Source organism: Tetrao urogallus (assembly GCF_951394365.1).
Source record: "Tetrao urogallus genome assembly, chromosome: 7".
Taxonomy (NCBI): domain Eukaryota; kingdom Metazoa; phylum Chordata; class Aves; order Galliformes; family Phasianidae; genus Tetrao; species Tetrao urogallus.
The window spans coordinates 41,575,585-41,595,491 of NC_136820.1; the positions used below are offsets into that span (position 1 = coordinate 41,575,585).

General features: G+C 38.0%; 1 protein-coding gene across 1 annotated transcript in view; it reads left to right on the plus strand.

Moving 5' to 3' along the window:
- The window catches only part of DIP2C (disco interacting protein 2 homolog C), a gene marked incomplete at both ends in the record, with an annotated part of 288,528 nt that overhangs the window by 183,250 nt on the left and 85,371 nt on the right, over positions 1-19,907 (plus strand). Inside the window, 4 exons of the mRNA XM_079538586.1 lie at positions 5,637-5,768; positions 7,125-7,244; positions 8,102-8,299; positions 17,296-17,387. Of these exons, the coding sequence (XP_079394712.1) occupies positions 5,637-5,768; positions 7,125-7,244; positions 8,102-8,299; positions 17,296-17,387 (542 nt within the window). The remainder of the gene's footprint in view (positions 1-5,636; positions 5,769-7,124; positions 7,245-8,101; positions 8,300-17,295; positions 17,388-19,907) is intronic.

Genomic DNA, 19,907 nt, shown 5'->3' on the forward strand with positions numbered 1-19,907 from the left:
TTCCTTTCTTTTTTTTCCTTTCAATTTACATCTTTAATATGAAAATCTATTCCTATGTTCTTAATTTTGAAAAGAAAGCAATTAAGATTTAGGGGTAAATTTCTGCTATGACTGGCATGGTTTTCTTATTGGCTCCCAAATATCTTAAATATGCATTCACATGAATTTCATTACTTAGCACTAAAGTAAGGAAAATTAATGCATGAAGCATTAGAGATTGCTTGCATATGAGATTTTCCTACATCTTCAATAGTTTGATTACAGAGCTTGAGTGATTTTTGGTAATTCTCTGTTAAGAATATATCTTGTTAATGGAATCTGGAATACTTGGGCTGGAATATCTAACAGTTATAACCCTTGAGGAGGATTATTACATGTCTTTAGAAAAGGGAACTGGTATTATTATTGATAGCTTATCTGTATCCTTTGGAAAGATCGTATGAAGTTTAGACTTTATTTTCATGATGAGCCTGAAGTTCACAGATATTAACTGTTTCTGGGCATTGAGCTATTGCCATCAGTCATCATTTGAACAAGGTGGTATTAGATTAGCCATATGGAAAGCAAGGCTCGTTCTCCCTTGGTTCTCCAGTAACTGCTGTTATTCACGTGAAGCGTCTGCTTTGGGTGCGTTCTTGCTCTGGCTGTTTATTGGGCTCTCTCACTAAAAAGCTGGTGAACTCTATATCGGTACAGATCAAGCAACCTGGGTATCCTTCTGTTGCACATATTAAATGCAATTTTTTATTTGAGTGTTCCTCAGCTGATCATTCTTTTTCAAGTATATGTAATGAGATACATAAAAACACCTGAAATGTTCCTGATTTTATATGCTGTCAGTATAGCTTGGTGTAACACCTATATTTTCAGATGAGTAATCCTCTCACCATGATGTGGAATTGCTGAATTGCAGACAGAGGAAGAAATTGTATTGTATTTTTAAATTCATGCTAAATGAATAGCTAAGAACCTTGTTACAGAAATACATGCACTCCTGGACGCATTAATCATTGCATTTGGTTATTTTCTCTGACTTCATCTTAAAATGCCAGAGGAAATTATAGTGTACAGAATTAAATTTATCCGAACTCCTAAAAGGTTACTCACACACTGGGTCTTAATATGTCTTTAAATATAGCTTCTTTAGAGTGTGACATTTCAGTAATTTTAAATCTAGCACAGTAAGTCTTCTCTCATAATCACTGAGTTTGTGGTAAATAATACAGCATTTTTAGAACTAAATTAAGTTGTCAGTATTTTCTGAAAGAGGCAAAATACTACTTTTACTCTTCTTTTTTTTTCCTTTTTTGTTGACTGGAAACATCTCTCAATTGAAGGAAATAGATAAACTTACCTCAGTGTATATATACTTTTATTCGGATGATAAGATACATCAAATGGCATCACCAGTAGGACAGTAGTTGTGATGTATGAATGTAAAGGTCATTTGGATACAAAATATAACTGATATTTGCCTACAGCTTCAGACCTTAAGTGATCTTAAGGTTACCGTCAATCTTTGTTGCTAAGATCATTGGAAAAAGTAACAGAAGCTGCACAGATGATAATTGAGGTATATTCCCATGGCTTGATGTCTTTTTGTCCGGGGAGTTGTTCTCCAGCATCAGATCAGCTTACACAAGAGAAAATGTCTGTAAATATGTAAAGATATGTGGCCATGCTCTGAACATGCTAATTTTGATAAGTACAAATTTAAGGGACAATAGGAAAACCCTTTAAGGGTAAGGAAGAAGAGCCCTCCATTCTGATTTCCGGAATGCAGTGCAGATTGAAAAGCTTTTTCTAGTTCAAGGGCTATGATGTAGTCCTGAGAGGAGGTTTGATTCGAAGCTCTGCTACGATGTAATCAAAGTTCATCTTTGTGAATCATTTAGATAATTTGCAGAAGATATTGTACGTGTTCTGTGTTATCCTGCTTGTTTCATTTTGTAGCTTCTGCTACTCTGTTGTGGTCAAAGGTCCAATATAGGATGTATTCTCTTTAAATACTTATCCTCACCTTTAAGATACTCAAGTGTCTGTGCTAGACTAAATGGAGAATCTCTAACTTGGCATAGATTTCAAAATTGTGTTGAGTAACTCTTGAACTTAGAGTGTTTGCTCTGAAAAATATTTAATCCTCATTACCTCTTTGACTCTTTGAGTCAGTGATTTATGTGTTCATAAGGTCTGTAAATTTTCCTTTTTCTTAATTTTTTGAACCTAATAAAAATCAAGGTCAGAAAACACATCCCAGAGCTCAGAAAGTTTGTGTAGTGATAATCACACAGTGCTTACTTGTGATTATATATTTATATAGATTGAAGTGTTGAATATCTCACTTTAAACTTTTGATCTTGATGCCAATTAAAGGCTATATAAGCTTCTGTTAAAACTAATATAAAAACATGTGCCATAAGGCATGAAAGATAGATCTTTGGCAACCTTGAAATCTTTATGTGATCTGAGGAGTATCAACTTATGATACAAAAGACTAGTTTAAAATAGCCTCTGTCACCTGGATGTTATTAATACAGGCAGAAGTCAGCTGATGTATAGTACAGTACGACTGTGCAAGTACAGCACTGTAGGGATGTTCTTTGAATTCTTGGAGACTCCAAATTCATGGTGCTTTCTGTGCTTCCAGTGTTCCAATGGAAATATTACTCTACCTCTCTGCTTCTCCTTGATCATGGGATTCAGTCAGTATATACCCTCTGTCCCTACATTTCTCATTTTCAAGAAATGGCTTAGATTGCATGACTCCAGTGGCAGAAATGAAGAGTCTTAACTGGAAACAGCTGTTCAGTCTGTGATCTTCTACAGCAGGAATAGTGGAGAAGATAGGGAGAGGATGTGCAAGAATCTGTGTGTTTCATGGAGAAACTTCTTTGAAGTCATGCAGTTGTCGTAGTTTTCTACTTTTTCATCAGCAGAAATATCAGGATGACTATTCTTAACTAAACCTCAAACTTTACTTCTTGTTACCTGACATAAGACCAAGCATTTTTATCCAGATTGTGTTATCTAAGCCTGCATTGACTGTTCTACACAAAAAGAATACATTTCACATAAAGTAATAATTAACATTTTCTTTAGAAGTCGTTCAGACCAAATTTTTGTCTGTGTGACTTTCATTGCTCCAAGCCTGACTCTGAGAGGGGAACGACTGAAGATTTGTAAATGTAATGGATGAAACCTACAGCTGTAGATATTGCTGTGATAAGACATCTGTTTAGCAGATCTACACAGAAAGAAGGCAAGACAAGCCTTATTGTTCCCCTTCTGTAAGATAAGGATTCTTCTTAATAGAAATGTAGGTAGCAGATGTACCTCCTGTGCTAAAACCCCATTCTTTGGCCAGCCAGTGGTGACCATGTAGGGAATAGAACTTATTTGGGGTACTCTCAAGTGCCAAAGGTGCTTCTTCAAAAGGAAGCCTTTTTACAAAAGAACAGGACTCTTCTTTCTCATTTTATTTCACCCTGCTAGTGCCACATGTTACAAAGAAATATTTGATTTCATTTGTATAGATCTGAAGGGAAAGCATCTCTGCTCTGTGTTGCTACAAGTCATGTGTCTTCTCTCCTGTGCATTAAAGAAATCTTACCAACATTAAAGCCTGAAAGGAGATACTTCAACTCAAATTCAGTTTGCCTTGTAAACTCTCAAAGATGGAAATGTTTTGCTGGAGAGATGTAAACAATTATAGCTAATAAAAAACAGTTTCTCATGTTTCTAATAGCTGACTAAGTACAATTCTTTTCATAGTCACGTTCCTCTCTCAATTTTGCATAGCAAAAGAGCATTATAAATAGAAGATAAAAAGATAAACATCAGCATTTTTTAATTGACTTATTTATTGGGTAATTCAATAGCAATCTATAAAACACTGCCACTTAGCAAGAAAGGGCAAAAATTGTGCTGAGTCTGAAACACTGGATAAATGACAAGACGTCTAAAATGGAGACATTATTCAAATGATTACCAGTATAAGCTTCATGGTCCAAGCTATTATACTTCAGTTGGTCACTTATAACACAATATACAGTCATTCTTTCAGTAAAATGCTAAGAGTGGATGTGATCAGAATCAAAAGGCTCAGATGGACACGTATAGGGTGCAAAATATTTTGAGTGGCAGAGTAAAACATCTCATATTTTCTTCGACCACTTGCAGCAGTTTGTGATATTTATAAATATGAACATTAAATAACAAATATAGACATTAATATTATTTTAATTTTTTTGTGATGATTGTCAAATTTAAAAACATATCATTTTAATTTTTCACGATGATATTTTGTCAAATTCTGCATTCAAATTTGACATATGCAAAAATAGACATCTAATATAGCATCAGTATGCTGTATTTATAGCCATGAAGACTGTTCTTCTCTGCTGATGGTGCGTGAATTTGTGATTGAATGCACAAGAATTACAATGACCCAAAGTTCAAGACCTATGGAAATGCTTGATAGTTACATTTCAGATAAGAGTTCTTTGTTGTGGAAGTTGGTGTTACAGTAGGTTTATGGCATCATAATGCTTATAGATGATATTTACTAAAATATGCGTCTTGAATGTAGTATGTAATTTTTCCAGAATTTTTGTATGTTAAAGGCTCGTTCCCTATTATAAAATGGAGAGCATTTCTCTTCACTTCATTGGCAGCAATACGAAGACTTATCTTGTTTTGTATCTCAGAGGCTGCTGGGGAGCATTTATGTCAATAAAGAGAGAAATTGTTTGCTCAGGGTATTTATCTCCATCTACCCAATGCTGATAAAAACATGGAAAGAATTATTAGGCAGAGGGTAAAAATAGTACACAATACGTAGGTAATAGACACTGAGACCCGAAAACATGCGAAAACAAACTGTGATTGCATGCTGAGCTATCAGGCTATGAAAGAGAGAGATTAGCTCTGTGGAATTGTTTAGGAGCGCTGGAATGAGTCAGATCAAATTGTGTTTGCCTTCTGGAAGGCAAGCCTTTGTTGTGCGGAAGAATTGAAATAGCTCTATCTAAAAATAGTAGACAAGCAAGTGTCCATGCAGAATGTAAAGTTCATGTTTCTTTCCACTTTATTTCTTTCCCCTAGATCCCAACCCTGCTGTGGTTGTATTGGCTTTTCTTTTTTTTCTTAACAAACCAGTGATTTCCTTTCTTAAGCAAAATTGTCATATTCAAAATACGTAGGCTATAAAAGCAGTGAGCATTGGCACTTGCAAGTGGCTGACAACGTGCCATATTGCTTTTATTTTGAAAAACTAATGCAATAATCTGTGAGGAGTATATTTTTCTGGGTCTTTTTCTATTGGAAGCTGTCCATAAAATTGAACTTAGTATAAAACTAAATGTCGGTATAGAACCAACAACTTCATTATATCTTTTTTTTTTAGCTTACTGCTTGCATGCTTGCAGATATATGGCCCTTGTTTTAATCATAGGAAACTTGATATATTAAAATTATGATATACCTTATAGTTGAATACATTCATTTTGTGCATTAACTTCAGTGCCTGTTTGAATGTTGAAAATCAAAAATAACAAATGCTCTTTCCTCTCCCTTTTGTTTTTCTGCCCTTCAACACTAGAGGTACATGGTTAAACCTTTTAACTTGTTTTTCACAGAAAATCATTCTGCCCCTCCAGATGTTACCACTTACACTTCAGAACACTCGATACAAGTAGAAAGACCACAAGGATCAACAGCACGGGTGGCACCAAAGTATGGAAATGCTGAACTTATGGAAACCGGTGATGGTATGTCGTAAATTGAAATTGCTTTCTTTTTGGCTACTGTGATCTTCAAAAGTTAGTGAATGTGTCTGCTCCCTGTTTCTTCTGGACAATTGTGACGTAAAGACATGTAAAAAGTTACAGCATCTTTGGAGTCCAAAAATAAACTGATATACATGAAGCTGACATAGAGAAATATTTCTTAATCAGCAGGGCTGATTCCCTGTAGAAATTGCTTGGCAAATGAAAGCAGCAGATCTCTCTAGATCTGCTTTTCTGCTCTTATCATGATGTGTGGCTACAGCTGGGCTGCTTTTTAAAGGGCCAAGAATATGACATAATAGGATGGCTACATCTTAAAAAGTGTCCTATTTGAAATTTCATTTCCTGAGTGATTTTTTTTTTTTGAAAAACAGTTATTTGTAAACCCTTTCTTATTTACTACTCCTCTTTTCTAAAACATATTAAACCATATCTCAGTGAAGGATGGAATTGTTGACTGAATGTATCGCATCTAAACATAGCAGCTTCAGCTGTAACAGCCACTTGGTAGAAAAGTCATAGCCAGCCTTACAGAAGGGTGGGAACTTGAAATTTTTGCAGTGGAGTGACAGAAAGCTATTAGTTCAGGATCAGGTGACATGAATGTTACAGAGGTTTTGCACTCTACCACAGAAGGGGGGAGATGATTGGTGGGATTATGTTACAAAAGCACCCATTGCCCCATGCTGCTGTTCATGATTGTATTTTTCAAAGTGATGTATGGACAAGCATGCTGCCCTTGGAGATTGCTGGCTGATGGAATTGGCTGTAGGGACTTTTGGGGAATACAGGGTCATGTTGAAATAATACAGAGATGTTGGTCATGTTGAAGATGGATACTGGACAGATGTTCACTGCGGTGTAAAGAGCAACCAAGAATAATGATGAGGCAAAGCCTATGAGCCACACTCCTTGCAGAGCTGCTTTCTGCTGAAATACTCTTGTCAGTCAATGCTGGTGTAACCAGTAATCATGGGGAGAGCCAGTGCCCATCTTCTTAGCTCCCCGAAGAGTTCTCTGAAGTTACCAGCATTCACTGTACAGAGTGTTTTTCACTGTGCTTCTCTCTCTCCTGGTCCATGTGCTTTTCCCCTCTAACTTTGCAAGCTCACTCTAACGTTATTGTGTTGTTTTTATTTATACTAGGCATCATTATTCCTTTATGCTGAAATGATCTTAATGTCTTAATGTTGAACACTTAACTTGAGTTGCAGTCACGAGATGGCATGAAACTGTAGTTGTGGCTTTGCAGTCCTAGCCCTTTTCTTACCCCACTTAACCTCTGGTGGTGTTCAGCATAGCAATCGACTGATGTCTCCATTGATCCCTGTCCTGCAGGAGTACCAGTGAGCAGCAGAGTGTCAGCAAAGATTCAGCAGCTGGTCAATACACTAAAACGGCCCAAACGACCACCATTACGAGAGTTCTTTGTAGATGACTTTGAGGAATTGTTAGAAGGTAAAATGACTGTTTTTCAAAAGGTTTGGGGATCTCTTATTAAAACTCTGTAAAATGTTTGTCTCGCACATTGACTTCCTAGAAAGCTAAGTAAGCCCTCCCTGTACTGGCAAGTACCAAAAAGTGTTGATATTCAGTGGAATCTGCTTGTAGTGAGCTTGGATATAGTACAGTAGAATCAAAAGTCTCTGCTGTTTGCTTGTGGTTCTGTTTGCCACGTAACTGCAGAGGAGAGCAGGGGAAAGCTTTGCTCTGAGGGTGTTCAGCTGTGTAGTATGGCCATTTCTTTTAAACACCAGTGTGAGAAAACCTGTCAGTGCAGGAGCATGTGAAATGGTTTACACATCCTCTGTGTAACAGAGGAGCATAAAACAAAAAGAGCAAACTGTAAGATAGAAACAAGGATAAAGTCAATAAATGGAAATTTGTTTTTAAGGAGGCCAATGCTTTGAGATTTAAGATTTGTCATGATGTGGTGATTCAAATAGTCTTTGTAGCAGGTTATGAGAATGCTCTAGCAAAGCCTGACTTAAATCCATGTGTTACTGATGACTTACTGGAGTACAATTTTTCAGTAATTTTTCAGTACATGTTATTATTGAGTTTTTGACAGGAAAAAGTATTCTCTGTCTCTCTTTAGGAATAAAAGAAAGCACATGCATTCCTAAGGTGTATCCGTTGCTTGATCTCTACTGAAGTTAAATGTTTTTCTGTTTTATTTCTCTGTTACTTCTCAAGACCGTCTAACGTCATTATTTTCAGGAAATTTTGCAAAGGTAACTTATTCTCTTGGTTACACAGGTGTACACAAGGTATAGAATTTACATGGTAACTGTATATCTTTTCATAATCATAAGTTCAACAGCCAGATCCAAACCAGCCAAAGCCAGAAGGAGCTCAGATGTTGGCTATGCGTGGGGAACAATTAGGTGTGGTTACAAATTGGCCACCTTCTCTGGAAGCAGCTTTGCAGCGATGGGGGACCATCTCACCGAAAGCTCCTTGCCTAACCACTATGGATACAAATGGAAAACCACTGTATATTCTCACTTACGGTGAGCATTCTTTGACTTCCTTGTGCTTTTATGTATAGCACGTAGTGTCTGCATCTATAGTAAATAAGTAAATGTATAATGAAAAAAGCACTCAAATTATGCATCTTTTCCATATCTGAGTAGGGCAAAGAAAATTCTTAAGCTGTTCATGTCCAAGTATGAGTTTCTGAGATGTTATGAATTATTATACAAAGAGGAGCTGATACATCCATAGGATCATAGATTGGAAATTAAAACCAGTTTTTAAATAGAAGTGTATACTAGGGCAGATTTCCCTGAAGATTAAGGTCTAAATCCATTGCCCTTGGATATTTCCAAGTTTTGTTTTGAAAAAGCAGAACCTGGTATAAAAAATTTACCAGCTCTCTGAAGAAGTTAAAATAGGATTTTTTTTTTCCTGTGTTCTACAGCTATTTCAGTAAGTGTAGTATGAATTATTTCTTGTGGACATAGTTGTTAAGCTAGCAAACATACTCCCTTGAAGTAGATTTGCCAAAACTTATTTCAGTGTGATCTTTGGAATGTTGATGTATTTCAGTGTGTTCTTCATAACAATCTATTGTACCAAGAAAGGCCAAATGGAAATAAGCACAAGGTTATCTTTGTCAAATAGCTCCTAATTTTGAGAAGTTAAGGATACTTTTGGGAGATATTCAAAGGGATTATTATGAATAACCATGAAACTTTGAGAGCAAGCCAGAACACTTCTGTCTGTTATCAGTATGGATATAAAAATGATTTTGCTTTTTGTTATTTCTGTCTTCTCAGGGGCCTAGAGAATATATTAATAACAAATATTCTGTGCAGAGAATATTTTTACATACTGTGACATAGAGGTATTGTTCAGTGCTGAATGCTCTTTCCCATTCAGGATTTAGATTGAGTGATGGTCCTTGGCTGAAAAGAAGTTTGGGATTGCAAATACAGTTAAAGGCTTTTAAAGCATACCAGAACTTTAGGAACTTAAGGTCATGCATGAAACATTTTCCCTCAGGTACCTCAAAGTTAAGAAGTTTCTTCAATTAGGGGGCACACAATTCACCACTGATCAATGGTTTTTTTCCTTACGGGCATTTACTTGGAAATAGAAAAGAACTTCTAAGTTTGCAATTATATGTTTGCAGAAGAGCTATTCATATCATCTACTGAATGCCCTAAATAAGTTTGACAGGACTGGAAATGAAGATATTAGTGAGAATCAGACCATTTCTGAATATGGGATTCTGTCCAGAGTCAGAGCATATGTCCTACTTCTGCTGAAGGGCAGTAAGCTGAATAGATCAACCTGAAGAGCTCTTCCAAAGGGCTCGTGAAGCCTCCTAGCTTCTTTCTCTTTCCTAAGCTATCTCCTCCTGAACATCTCTTCTGAGCTGTCTAAATCCTCAGAAAAAATAGACAAAAGCTTTTTTTCATTACTGTCATTTAGCTGTGCTTATTTTTTCTGTTGCCTTTTAATAGTTCCCAAGGTTAAAAAAAAAAAAAAAAAAAAAAAGACTTTTTTTTTAATAGATAAAAGAAATGAGAAATCATCGTTCATAGAAGATAGAGTGAATTGTCTGCTAGCTGGATTTCAAGCTGACATTCTTTTTCTTTCCTTTTGGCATAACACATCATGACTTTCTTTACTAATTTTCTTAATTTACAGCTGCCTTTGTAAGATCATTATTATTACGGATTTGTCATTTTGTGACTTTATGAATGATTTTGCTGTAATAATGCCACATTTTGGTTCTGTACTATTTTCTAGCAATTGTGGCATCTTAAGAAGTTGAACATTAAAAGAAATTAAGCTTTGATCTCAGTAAAGAACTCACAAGCATAATTTTTTATCCCTGTGAATTGTACCACTGGCCCTGTGGTAATAAACTTTTGAAAGAGGAGTCTACCCACAATCCTATCGTGTGGTATTAATATGGCTTTGCATGCATTTCTTTTTATCAGATGACCAAAAGTTTAAAATACCAACACCAAGACCATCCAGTAGCCTCTGAGTTCGTATCTCACTGTTTCTTTTGTGTTCTTTGCCAATTAATGGAAACAGCGTCACAGGGTTTTTCACATATTCACAATTTTGATAAATACTCAAGATTTTAAAGAATAATTACAAGTTTTGAGAGGTTTGCTCTTGGCATGTTGCACCCACTTATTCATTACCATTACTCTTTACTGCTCTGCTTCAATGTCCTCTCCTATCCTCTTCCATGTCTGCATGGAAGCTCTTATTCATCCTTCAACTTTCTGAGCAGGAGTAGGATTCTGCACGATTTCTTTTCTTCCCTTCTCCTTTTATATAAAGCATCTTTTCCTATTTCTTGTGAAGGGATCCTGGGTTTACTTGCCTATTCTAGACCTCTTTCCTTCTCTCCAGTCTGAGTTCAGGGATGTCTCTGTGATAGATTTGTAGCTGTCAGCTAAATCACATCATGGCTGAGCAAGAGTATTTATTCCCATCACACCAAGCATTTTCAACTCCTCCTTTCTTGATCAACATAGATAATATTGCTCTCCTGCCTGTTCCTTGTGCTATACCCCCAGTATCATAAATGACCCGGGTGTTTCTTCAGTTTTGTGCAGCCATTCAGTGTCTAAACATTGCAAGTCATTTTTCACAAAGACAGTGAGTTTAAAGAAGTTATTCTTCCAGCTCTAGGCTGAAATAATCTGTGCCTTCCATTTCTCTGTAGGAATTTATGTAATTTTTAATTCCTTTTATCTCCTATGAGATGATTTTTCACCATATTTTCCTAACTTATGTCTTCTATAGCATGTTTGGATTGTAGATAGAAGTTAATGGCTGCACTTCTTCCAGACTTGATGTTTGAAAGCAAATTTTTTAAATGATTTGCTTAAATTCTTGAAATTATTTGCAGTGTCCCAGTTGTAATTGTTACTCAGTGTACTCAGAGCTCATAAACTCTTTCTAGTGAATGAAACACTATGAATAATTACTTATTTCTCAAATATTTTGTTCCTCTGGGAACTTGGTTACGCGGAGAATATCTTAGTTAAGTTATTCTCAGTCCCTCTGTAAATCAAATCACTGAATATGTATAAACTGAAATGTCTGAGATAAGGGAGGGAAATATGTCTTTATAAGGCTGTATGCATATCTGAACTCTGACTAGAAACCTAATATATGCTTTGAGGAAAAGGAGGGCAATTTCTTACTTAAAGTTAATCAGAGCAGTCAGGCAGCTGATCTTGGTATTGTTGGTATTAAAAATGAAACATTTAGTGATTTCTTAGAAGAGAAACATGAATAAAGGACAATTAAATCCTATCTACTACTTATGCTAAAACAGCTACTTTTCTGACTGTAGAATGATTATTCTGAGAAGGATCAGAATGCCTGAGTAAAAAGCAAAAAGCCAAAAGCAATTGGGGAATAAGCAAGTTTTGAATTCTTTTATTGTAACCATTATAGAAGGCAGCAGTACAAGTAGCAGTTAACTATATCTGATTCAGAAAACCTCATTGCCTTCATGTAACGCTTTCTTTAAAATATTTTGATGCCGAAGTCATGCAGTCTTAGCAATGGTGTTATAAGGTGTTATGCATCTTCTAGTGGGGGTATCTTGAAATGGTTGAAACACAACAGGAGACCGAAAATATCCATCCGTGAGCTGTGCTGCAGCTGGTGTGCAAACCCCAGCCACCTGTGTCCTCTTGTGGCCAGGATCTCTAGGTCAGGAATTCCACAGTTACCAGGAGGAGAAAGGGAGCTCTGCTCCTAGCCAAGTAGCTACGTAACCAGATTGTCCTTATCTCTGAAATGACTCATTGGTTCCAGAGGTGAGAGTAATAAGAGACAGCTCCTTATCAGTCAATGATACGATTGTTTAATGCTTTAACACTTCTGTTCTTTGACAAAGAAAATAACTTAAAAAAAAATCTGTATTACAAAATCGTGATTTTTACTGGAATATCAACCACTATAAAAGCAATATTACCTCTATTCTGAGTGTGCCTGGGGCTTTTATTCTCTGCAATAAATGGTTTTGTTATTTTGTTTGGATATTTTTCCAGAAAGATTACTGTTTCCCGTGCTGCTTAGGATGGATCTAATTAGTTTATGAAGAAAGTGTTAGTAGGGTAGCAGAACTGTGACTATTATTTTGCAGCATGGAAAAAAGTGCTCCTTTGCCTTCATTGCTTTAGGAAGTCTACATTTATACCAGATTTAATATCTTCTTTTTTTCTTTTTAATGTAAGAAATGTCGTATTGTGTTCTTGAAAGAATGAATGTTTGACAACATTATTTTCAGTTAAGTTTTGGCAGTCTCGCAATTGCTGTGCATGGAAATTGGTAAGCAACCACGAGTTTTGCTGAGTTAATGCTGTGTGGTTCCTAAAAGCATATTCAGTAAGGGAGTTGACTGTGGTTTGTTTTGTCTTCAAATTTTCTCCCTCTCTTATAACCTTCTTTACATTCAACACAACTGTATAGTCCTTTTTCTGATCTCTGAAGGAAAAGGGATTTACTGTAGTATCACATAGAAAGTATATATCTTTTATCAACTGTTCCCTTTTTGTTTGTGTTTTAAGACCTGGAGGTTTCCTTTACCCTCATAATGTCTTACTTAACCAGATGAGCTATTAATTCTGCAAATTTTTGTAGGTAAAAGACACTGCCCTCTGAGTAGGCTGTGATAGAACAAGATTGATTACAAGTGACATTTAAAATAAGTGGTTATTGCCATAGAGTTGATGCTACACAAGGAAATCATAATTCCAGCAGCACACACGCACACACACACACAGAGAAAGGAATTTGCCCCACGTGGATGTTAACAATGTTTGTCACATCTGTCAGGAGGTGAGGTGATGTTTTTCATCCACTCTTGCTATCTGCATGCGCAATGTCTGCAGGGCACAGCTCAGCTTCAGAGTCATAGCTGCTGTATCACGTGCTTGCTGATACTTGCTCGGCACTGGGAATGCTGAGCTTGGTTTTCAAGTGTGGGAAGAGCATTCAAGGTGACTTGGCCTTACTGCGTGAACACACTGCTAGGGCTTGCAGGTGTGGCAGCAATATTTGTGACAGGTGACAGGAGTGGCTAAGGAAGATGTGTTTGTCATTATAAGATCTATTTTGGTAAATGGTGAGGCAGTTAGAAAGACATCAGGCAATGGCAGATACAGGGAAAAGCTTGATTTCTTAGTGTCTTGTAGAGTTTTGAAAGATTTTGGAAGCCAACACCAAAATAAACAGCTTGTTGAGAGGTGAGAAGAAGATTATAATTTGTAGTAGTGGCCAGGTGTATGTTTGCTGAATTTTATCAAGTTTGGCTTATTTTCACAAATTATTTGAGGAGATTCTTTGGAAACTGCACAGTTTGGTTTGTTTGGGAGATTGTTTTGCACCTGAAAACTGAAAAACACAGGTCCTTATTGCAGGCTGTTACCCAGGACACCTGCATGTGTCTGGCAGACACAGCACAGGATGTGCAGGAGCCTGGCCCCCTCTGGAGGTACACTGATGGTGCCACCGGGCACTCAGATCTCTCACTAGTGGCTTAACCTCTGTAAATGGCTGATCCAGCCTTTGTTTTCAAACTAAAGAAAACATTTGTTCGAATTAGACTGGAGCAGAATCTGTTGCAGTGGGACAACGGAAAATGGTTTCAAGCTAAAAGGGTGGAGATTTAGACTGGATGTATGGAAAAAGTTATTTACAGTAAGGGTAGTGAAGCACTGAAATGGGGTGTCCAGAGAGGTGGTGGATACTGTGTCCTGGGAGTCATACAGGGTAAGGCTGGACAGGGCTCTGAGCACCTGATGGAGCTGTAGGTGTCCCTGTTCATTGCAGAGGAGTTGGACCAGATGACCCTTCAAGTTTATTTCCACTCAAACATTTCTATGATTCTTTGACTGCTGGATGTCAAAGCCAGGGGAAACAAATACTGCAAGCATCCAATGTCCTGGTAAGGCAGACAGCAGGGCATTCGGATTGGACCAGGCAGGGCAGTGAATATAAGGAGGGTCGCAGGCTCTGGGTGCAGCAGTGGTGCGGATGGACCTGCCTGGATCTTGCTTTCCATCACTTCAGGAAAGCAAGGATTTATTGTTTGCTACAGCAGTGTTGCTGTTATGAGCTGAGATGTAGACTGGTTCAGCCCCTGCTGCCTGAAACTGCAGTTTTGAGTCTCCTACTTCTGCTCTCCCATCTTGAATCCAACTTAGTAGAAGACGGATGGCAGCATGTTATCTGAGGAAGACCTGCTGAACTGACAACAAAGGGCCATATCCTCAGCAACCCCCAGCAGCAAGATTTCCTTTGCAGCCACGTGCGTTCATGGTGGGTTTCCCCTGCACAAGGATCAGCCCATCACAAGGTGAAAGCCCTGGATGGAGCACAGCTGCTCCCTCTCAGGGGCTGCCCTCTGCCCCGGGGCAGATGCACACCCTACTGAGGTCAAGGCAAGGTCTCCTCACTGGGATTTGCGGGAGAGATTTTAGCAATCAGCTGTTTCCCAGCAGTGTCTAATCTCTCAAGTTTACAAAAGAAGAATTACTCTGAATTGCAACCTAGGCAGAAGAGAGGAAGGAAGCACTTCAAAGATTTCCTTCTTTATAACATCCTCTGTTCCTGAGAGCTTTTGTCCTGCGGTCATGGAGCCCTTTGTGTTTCTCAGTGAACTGGCAGGCCGAAAGCCAAGGTGGCAAAGCAAACACAGCTCAGTGTGCCTCCGGCAGCACCTCATCCAGCAGCGCAGGCCTGGCCCTGGTGACTCACGCATTCCTGGCTCCAGCTCCTGCATTGCTGCTCACTTTGCAGCCCTTCTTTTTCAGGAATGAAGCTGGAAGAGTAAAGGCGAGCTTCATGTTGAGCACAATCCGGGCCAAGCTCTGTGTGAGTTTGCTCTGGGATCAGTGCACTGATGGCTGCCCTGCACACGGTGGGACCCTCTGCAGCTGGCACTGGGGTGCAGGTGACTGCAGAGGCACGCTGGGCTGGGGCTGTGGAAGTGCTGAGGGATGCAGGAGAGACCTTGTGTTCCAGATCCAGCACAGCTCAGTGCCAATTGCCCTCCTTGATTCAGTTGTACTGTGTACCCAAGTACTTCTGAAAGAATGCACATAAGTGCTTTAATAGGAATAGTTCTTCGGAGTTCCAATCTCAAAGCAAATATCATAAGGTGGCAATTTTGATATAAGAAATATGAGTGTGAATATGTCACAAATGCAAATTTATAACAAATTTAATCTCCAGTAGAATTTTCACAGCACCCCCTTATGTCTCTTGGATGAGATATTAAAATCTCAGTGTTCATTTTTAAGCTCAAAAGTGTTTTATGTAAAGATGGCTGTTCAAATTCAGGACTTTTGCCAGGCTGTAGATTTCCATTCTCCATGTTTCTGTATTGCCACTAATTGTTCTTTTAAGATTATCACCACTGAAACTTTAATGCTATAAATCTTTAAGAGAAGGAACGTTTGCTTTTCTAAGATGCTTTGCTTTTATTCTACTTGCTTATCCTTTCTAAGTGTTGACTGTTGCAACAGGAATGCTTTAAAGACTTTTTTCCAGTAAGTGCATTTTATGCTATACTGTTATGAGGGTTAATTCTGCAGAGCAACTCCCGTATTGATGCTGTTTTCAATGGAACAGAGTTAAACACTGAGGCAGTTCAGCATCCAAATACTGGAGCAGTTTTAAATATGTGAAAAACTTGGCAAAGCTTAATTTGCTGAGAAAATACTGCCATTTTCACAAGAAGTAATTGCACTTAGGGCTTTCTCAATAACAAGCAGCAGTGACCTTCCAATTTTCCTTAAGAGTTAAAAAAGAAAATCTGGCCTTCTCATTGTACAGAACTTTTATATCAGATTGACACTTAAATTAATATAGTAGTATAGCATTTTATATCCAGAATGCGGAGGAATTTATAACAACTGTTTGACTTAGTTATAAATGGCAATTACTGCTTGTTTGGGAGCCTGAACTGCTGAAGCCCATAGGTAATCTGTTGTCAGAACCTATTATCGTTTAAGTTATTGTTGGGCATGAATTAAAGATTCGTTACTGTCAGGCTGAATACTGCTTCAGGACAGAGCTGAGGGCCAGCCAAGAACAAGGTCTGCTACGGTAGGTGTTGTTCAAATGGAAGTAATGAGGTTCTGTAAACAAGGCTCTATGAAAGAGCCTGCATCTGGGATATGCTGGTCACTTGAAGGATTAATGAAAGGCACAACGGGGCCAATGACATCTTGATGAGGTCATTTTTTCTTTAGAGAATACTGGGGTGAGGTCTTCGTGAGGACAAGCCAAGTGCAGGAATGGAGAGATGAAGTAAAGGAGAAGAAAGATGATAAAGTGAAGGGATGTCTGGGAGCAAATGAAATGCAAGTGAGGGTAGGGAAAGGAAGAAGCCAAGTTAGACTGAAAAAGGATCATAATTAAAAATGAAACATGGCATACAGGTGTGCTAAGGATCAGAGGGTCCCTGCTGCTTCAGTGTGCCCCTTTGGTTTGTGGGGTGTTTTCTGTTTGTTGGATTTGTTTTTTTTCTTGTTTCTTCTTCTCTGGACTCCTTTCCTTTTACCCTTGGTGGGCTGGACTGGGAGAAGTGCCAACCATGATTCCCGAGTCATACTCATGGAGGGAAGCCCCCTGCATCACTCAGGGCTGAAATGCATTTTGTCCAGCTTGCGTATAAGCTGTCTCAACTTTGTGGTATTCCAACCACTTCTAGCAGCTGACTTTAGGACTTCAGATCCAATTGCTGCATATTAAGATAACTACTTTTGCCTTGAAGAAAACTTCCCTTTTTTGTTTGTTTTTTTTTTTTTTTCTTTTTGTATAAAAATGTTGCTGTCTTGAAGTTCAAGAAAGCATCCAGTACATATTTGAATACCTCCATTAGTTGCAGCAATGGTATCACAGTTAGTTGGAAAATTCATACAAATTTTCCTACAGTTTTTTATTGCTGAGATATTCTTTGCAAAACACATGCAGAATGTTACAATTAATTCTACAATTTTTATGTTAATAGGCAAACTTTGGACCAGAAGTATGAAGGTTGCTTACAATATACTACATAAATTAGGCACAAAACAAGAGCCAATGGTACGACCTGGAGACAGGGTGAGTATCTCGGTGATTTGTAATTTCTAATAGTTCAGATGCCATCTCAACAAAGAGAGATTGAGGTTTTTGGGGTGCCCAGAGGGAATTAATGCTGGGTGCTGAGGGCAGTTTGCCTTTCACTCAGGAAAGGGCTGATCATTCAGACAGATGTTTTGAATTGTATATTAAATCATTTGAGCTAGTATCTGCTGAATAGTAAGTTGAAGTTGTGGCAACATCAGCAATAAACGTTCCCATGGAAAGTGATTTTTGGACATAGAGCAGCTGTCTGTTTAACAGAAGTTTGCATATAGAGCCTGGAGGTGTTGTGTGGTTTAAAACTTACTTACTAATGACTTCGTAGTTGTTGAGGTGGTAGAAACAAGAGAAACATAGTGGAGGACAAAGGCAAACAAAGAAAGAGCATTTTGGCAGCCAGTTAAATACATAAATTACCCGGACTGGTAAGGTGGAGAGTATTTCCATTTCTTGTTCCTGACTGATTCAGTTGCTGCTCGAAGCTGAATCTAGGTGAATGGATAACATGCATAGATGGCAAGCAAGGGTTACAAAGCTAGTCTACCTTTGTGCTACCCCTTTTCCCTGCCAGAATGTGTATCCAAATTTCCACTGGTCTCATTCTGTGTTGGCTTTAAGCTATGGAACAGAGATTCCAGAACAAAGCTGTCAGAAATGCACATTTTAGAAATGACTTTGTAGTTTGAGTTTTGAATGTGAAATTAAGGATTCCTATTCCAAAGTATGATAGCAGTCCTCAAATTGCTGGTTCACTGGGTTCCCTTGTGCCATATGTGAGAAATGTGTCGATTGACATTATATTTTTCTTACGGCTTCAAAAATGAAAGCGTGCAGTAATACTTCCCAGAAGTAAAAAAAAAATAAATTTAAAAGTGAAACCTGACAGTCCTTTTTTTGTTTCTTTTGGAAATAAGTCATAAAGCATTTAACTAAAAGATCTCTAGTTCCTTAATCTAAATTGCTTCCAATGACAGCATTCAGACAGCAAGATCTGAAGAATCTCTTTTGCTTGATTTTACAAGCATGTGTCTAAGCAACAGCAGAAGAACCAAGTTGTTCAACTGTAGGCATTACGAGAATCCACCCAGAAGGCTGTAAAAGGAATCAAGTTCAGAAATGGGTAGAGACATGTGCATCTCTCTCTGTGTTGTCTACCAACCGCCCATCTTTGTATTAACTTAGTGCAACAACCACTGACATCTCCTAGCATTAAGAAAGGACTTGTAGATAATTCAGTCTGAAAGCTGGAAGTTCAGCTAGCACAGGACACATACTGAACAAATTGCAGTTCTTCTAAAATAAGTCTACCTTGATTATGGTGAAGCAAATGTTTATATCTGAGCGCTGAAAGCATGTGCTTTGTGTTGTAAAAACATCTTGCCTAACATATCTGTGTAACGGAAACACAATCATTTGAAACGACTTTATGTTGAGGATGAGGTGTTACAGTACTGCTGATGTTTTAGGCTATTATTGTGGCTGTTATCCCCCTGTTGTAATAACATAAAAGCTTTCTGACCTCTTTGAAGGTGACTTTTTATTCTAAATAATGTATTTTGTGTGACAGCAGCTAGAGGTACTTTTGAAATACCAAATGAAATACAGGTGCATATTTGTGATCTTTTCTAAATCAGAGGGTAATTGTTTCCTTATGCTAATATGATATCAAACTCAGAAAGGGGAAAACTTTTCCCCTTGAAAAGCATCTTCTATCAATACAATCTCTATTTTTCATGGCTGCTATTACATCACTCCTTAGTTTCTTTGTCTGAGCCAAAAGAATAAGTGTATGAGCCTGTATTTGATTCTCTGATTCTGATATAATTATAGTACATGAAGAACTGCATTTGCCTTCTACAGAAACTTCAAAAGTTCAACCTTGTGTCACCTCAGACAGCTGCCTGGAAATTAAGCTTTCTCTCTAACATATCTGCCAGATAACCAGATTCTCGACAATGTGCTGTGTATTTTGTTTTCCTTCAGCCTTATCCCTTTTGGCTGTTACACTATTTATTTGTTTGGTACAGCTCTGTTAGTGATTAATGTCTTTTGAAGAGGAAGTTAGTGCCTTATTCCCACTAGACTTCAGCGAGAGTTTTTCACCTCTGTCAGCTCCTTTGAAAAGATTCTCAGCCTCAGTTTCACTGTGTGTATGTAAACAAAGAGCAAAACAAAACCAACAATCCTCAGTGTACCTTTTGGGATCATTCAACGTCTTTTAGATGTTCACCGGGCTCAGCAAACTCTGCTATCCCTGCAGTGTACCAAGCAAAAACCCTTTCCTTCCATTTCCCTTGCGGATGTTTATGGTTTGTGTTCAGAGAATATATGCACTAACTGCAAAACCATCTTGAGTAGTTGTATTGTTCATGTCCTACCTTACAGACATGATAGCAGTGTATTTTCTCTGAAGTTTCTGAAGTTACAATCTTCTGCTTAAAAACAAAGATATTTTGGACCCACTTGGCCATAGTTTGATTCCTTTTAGCTTAAAGGAAT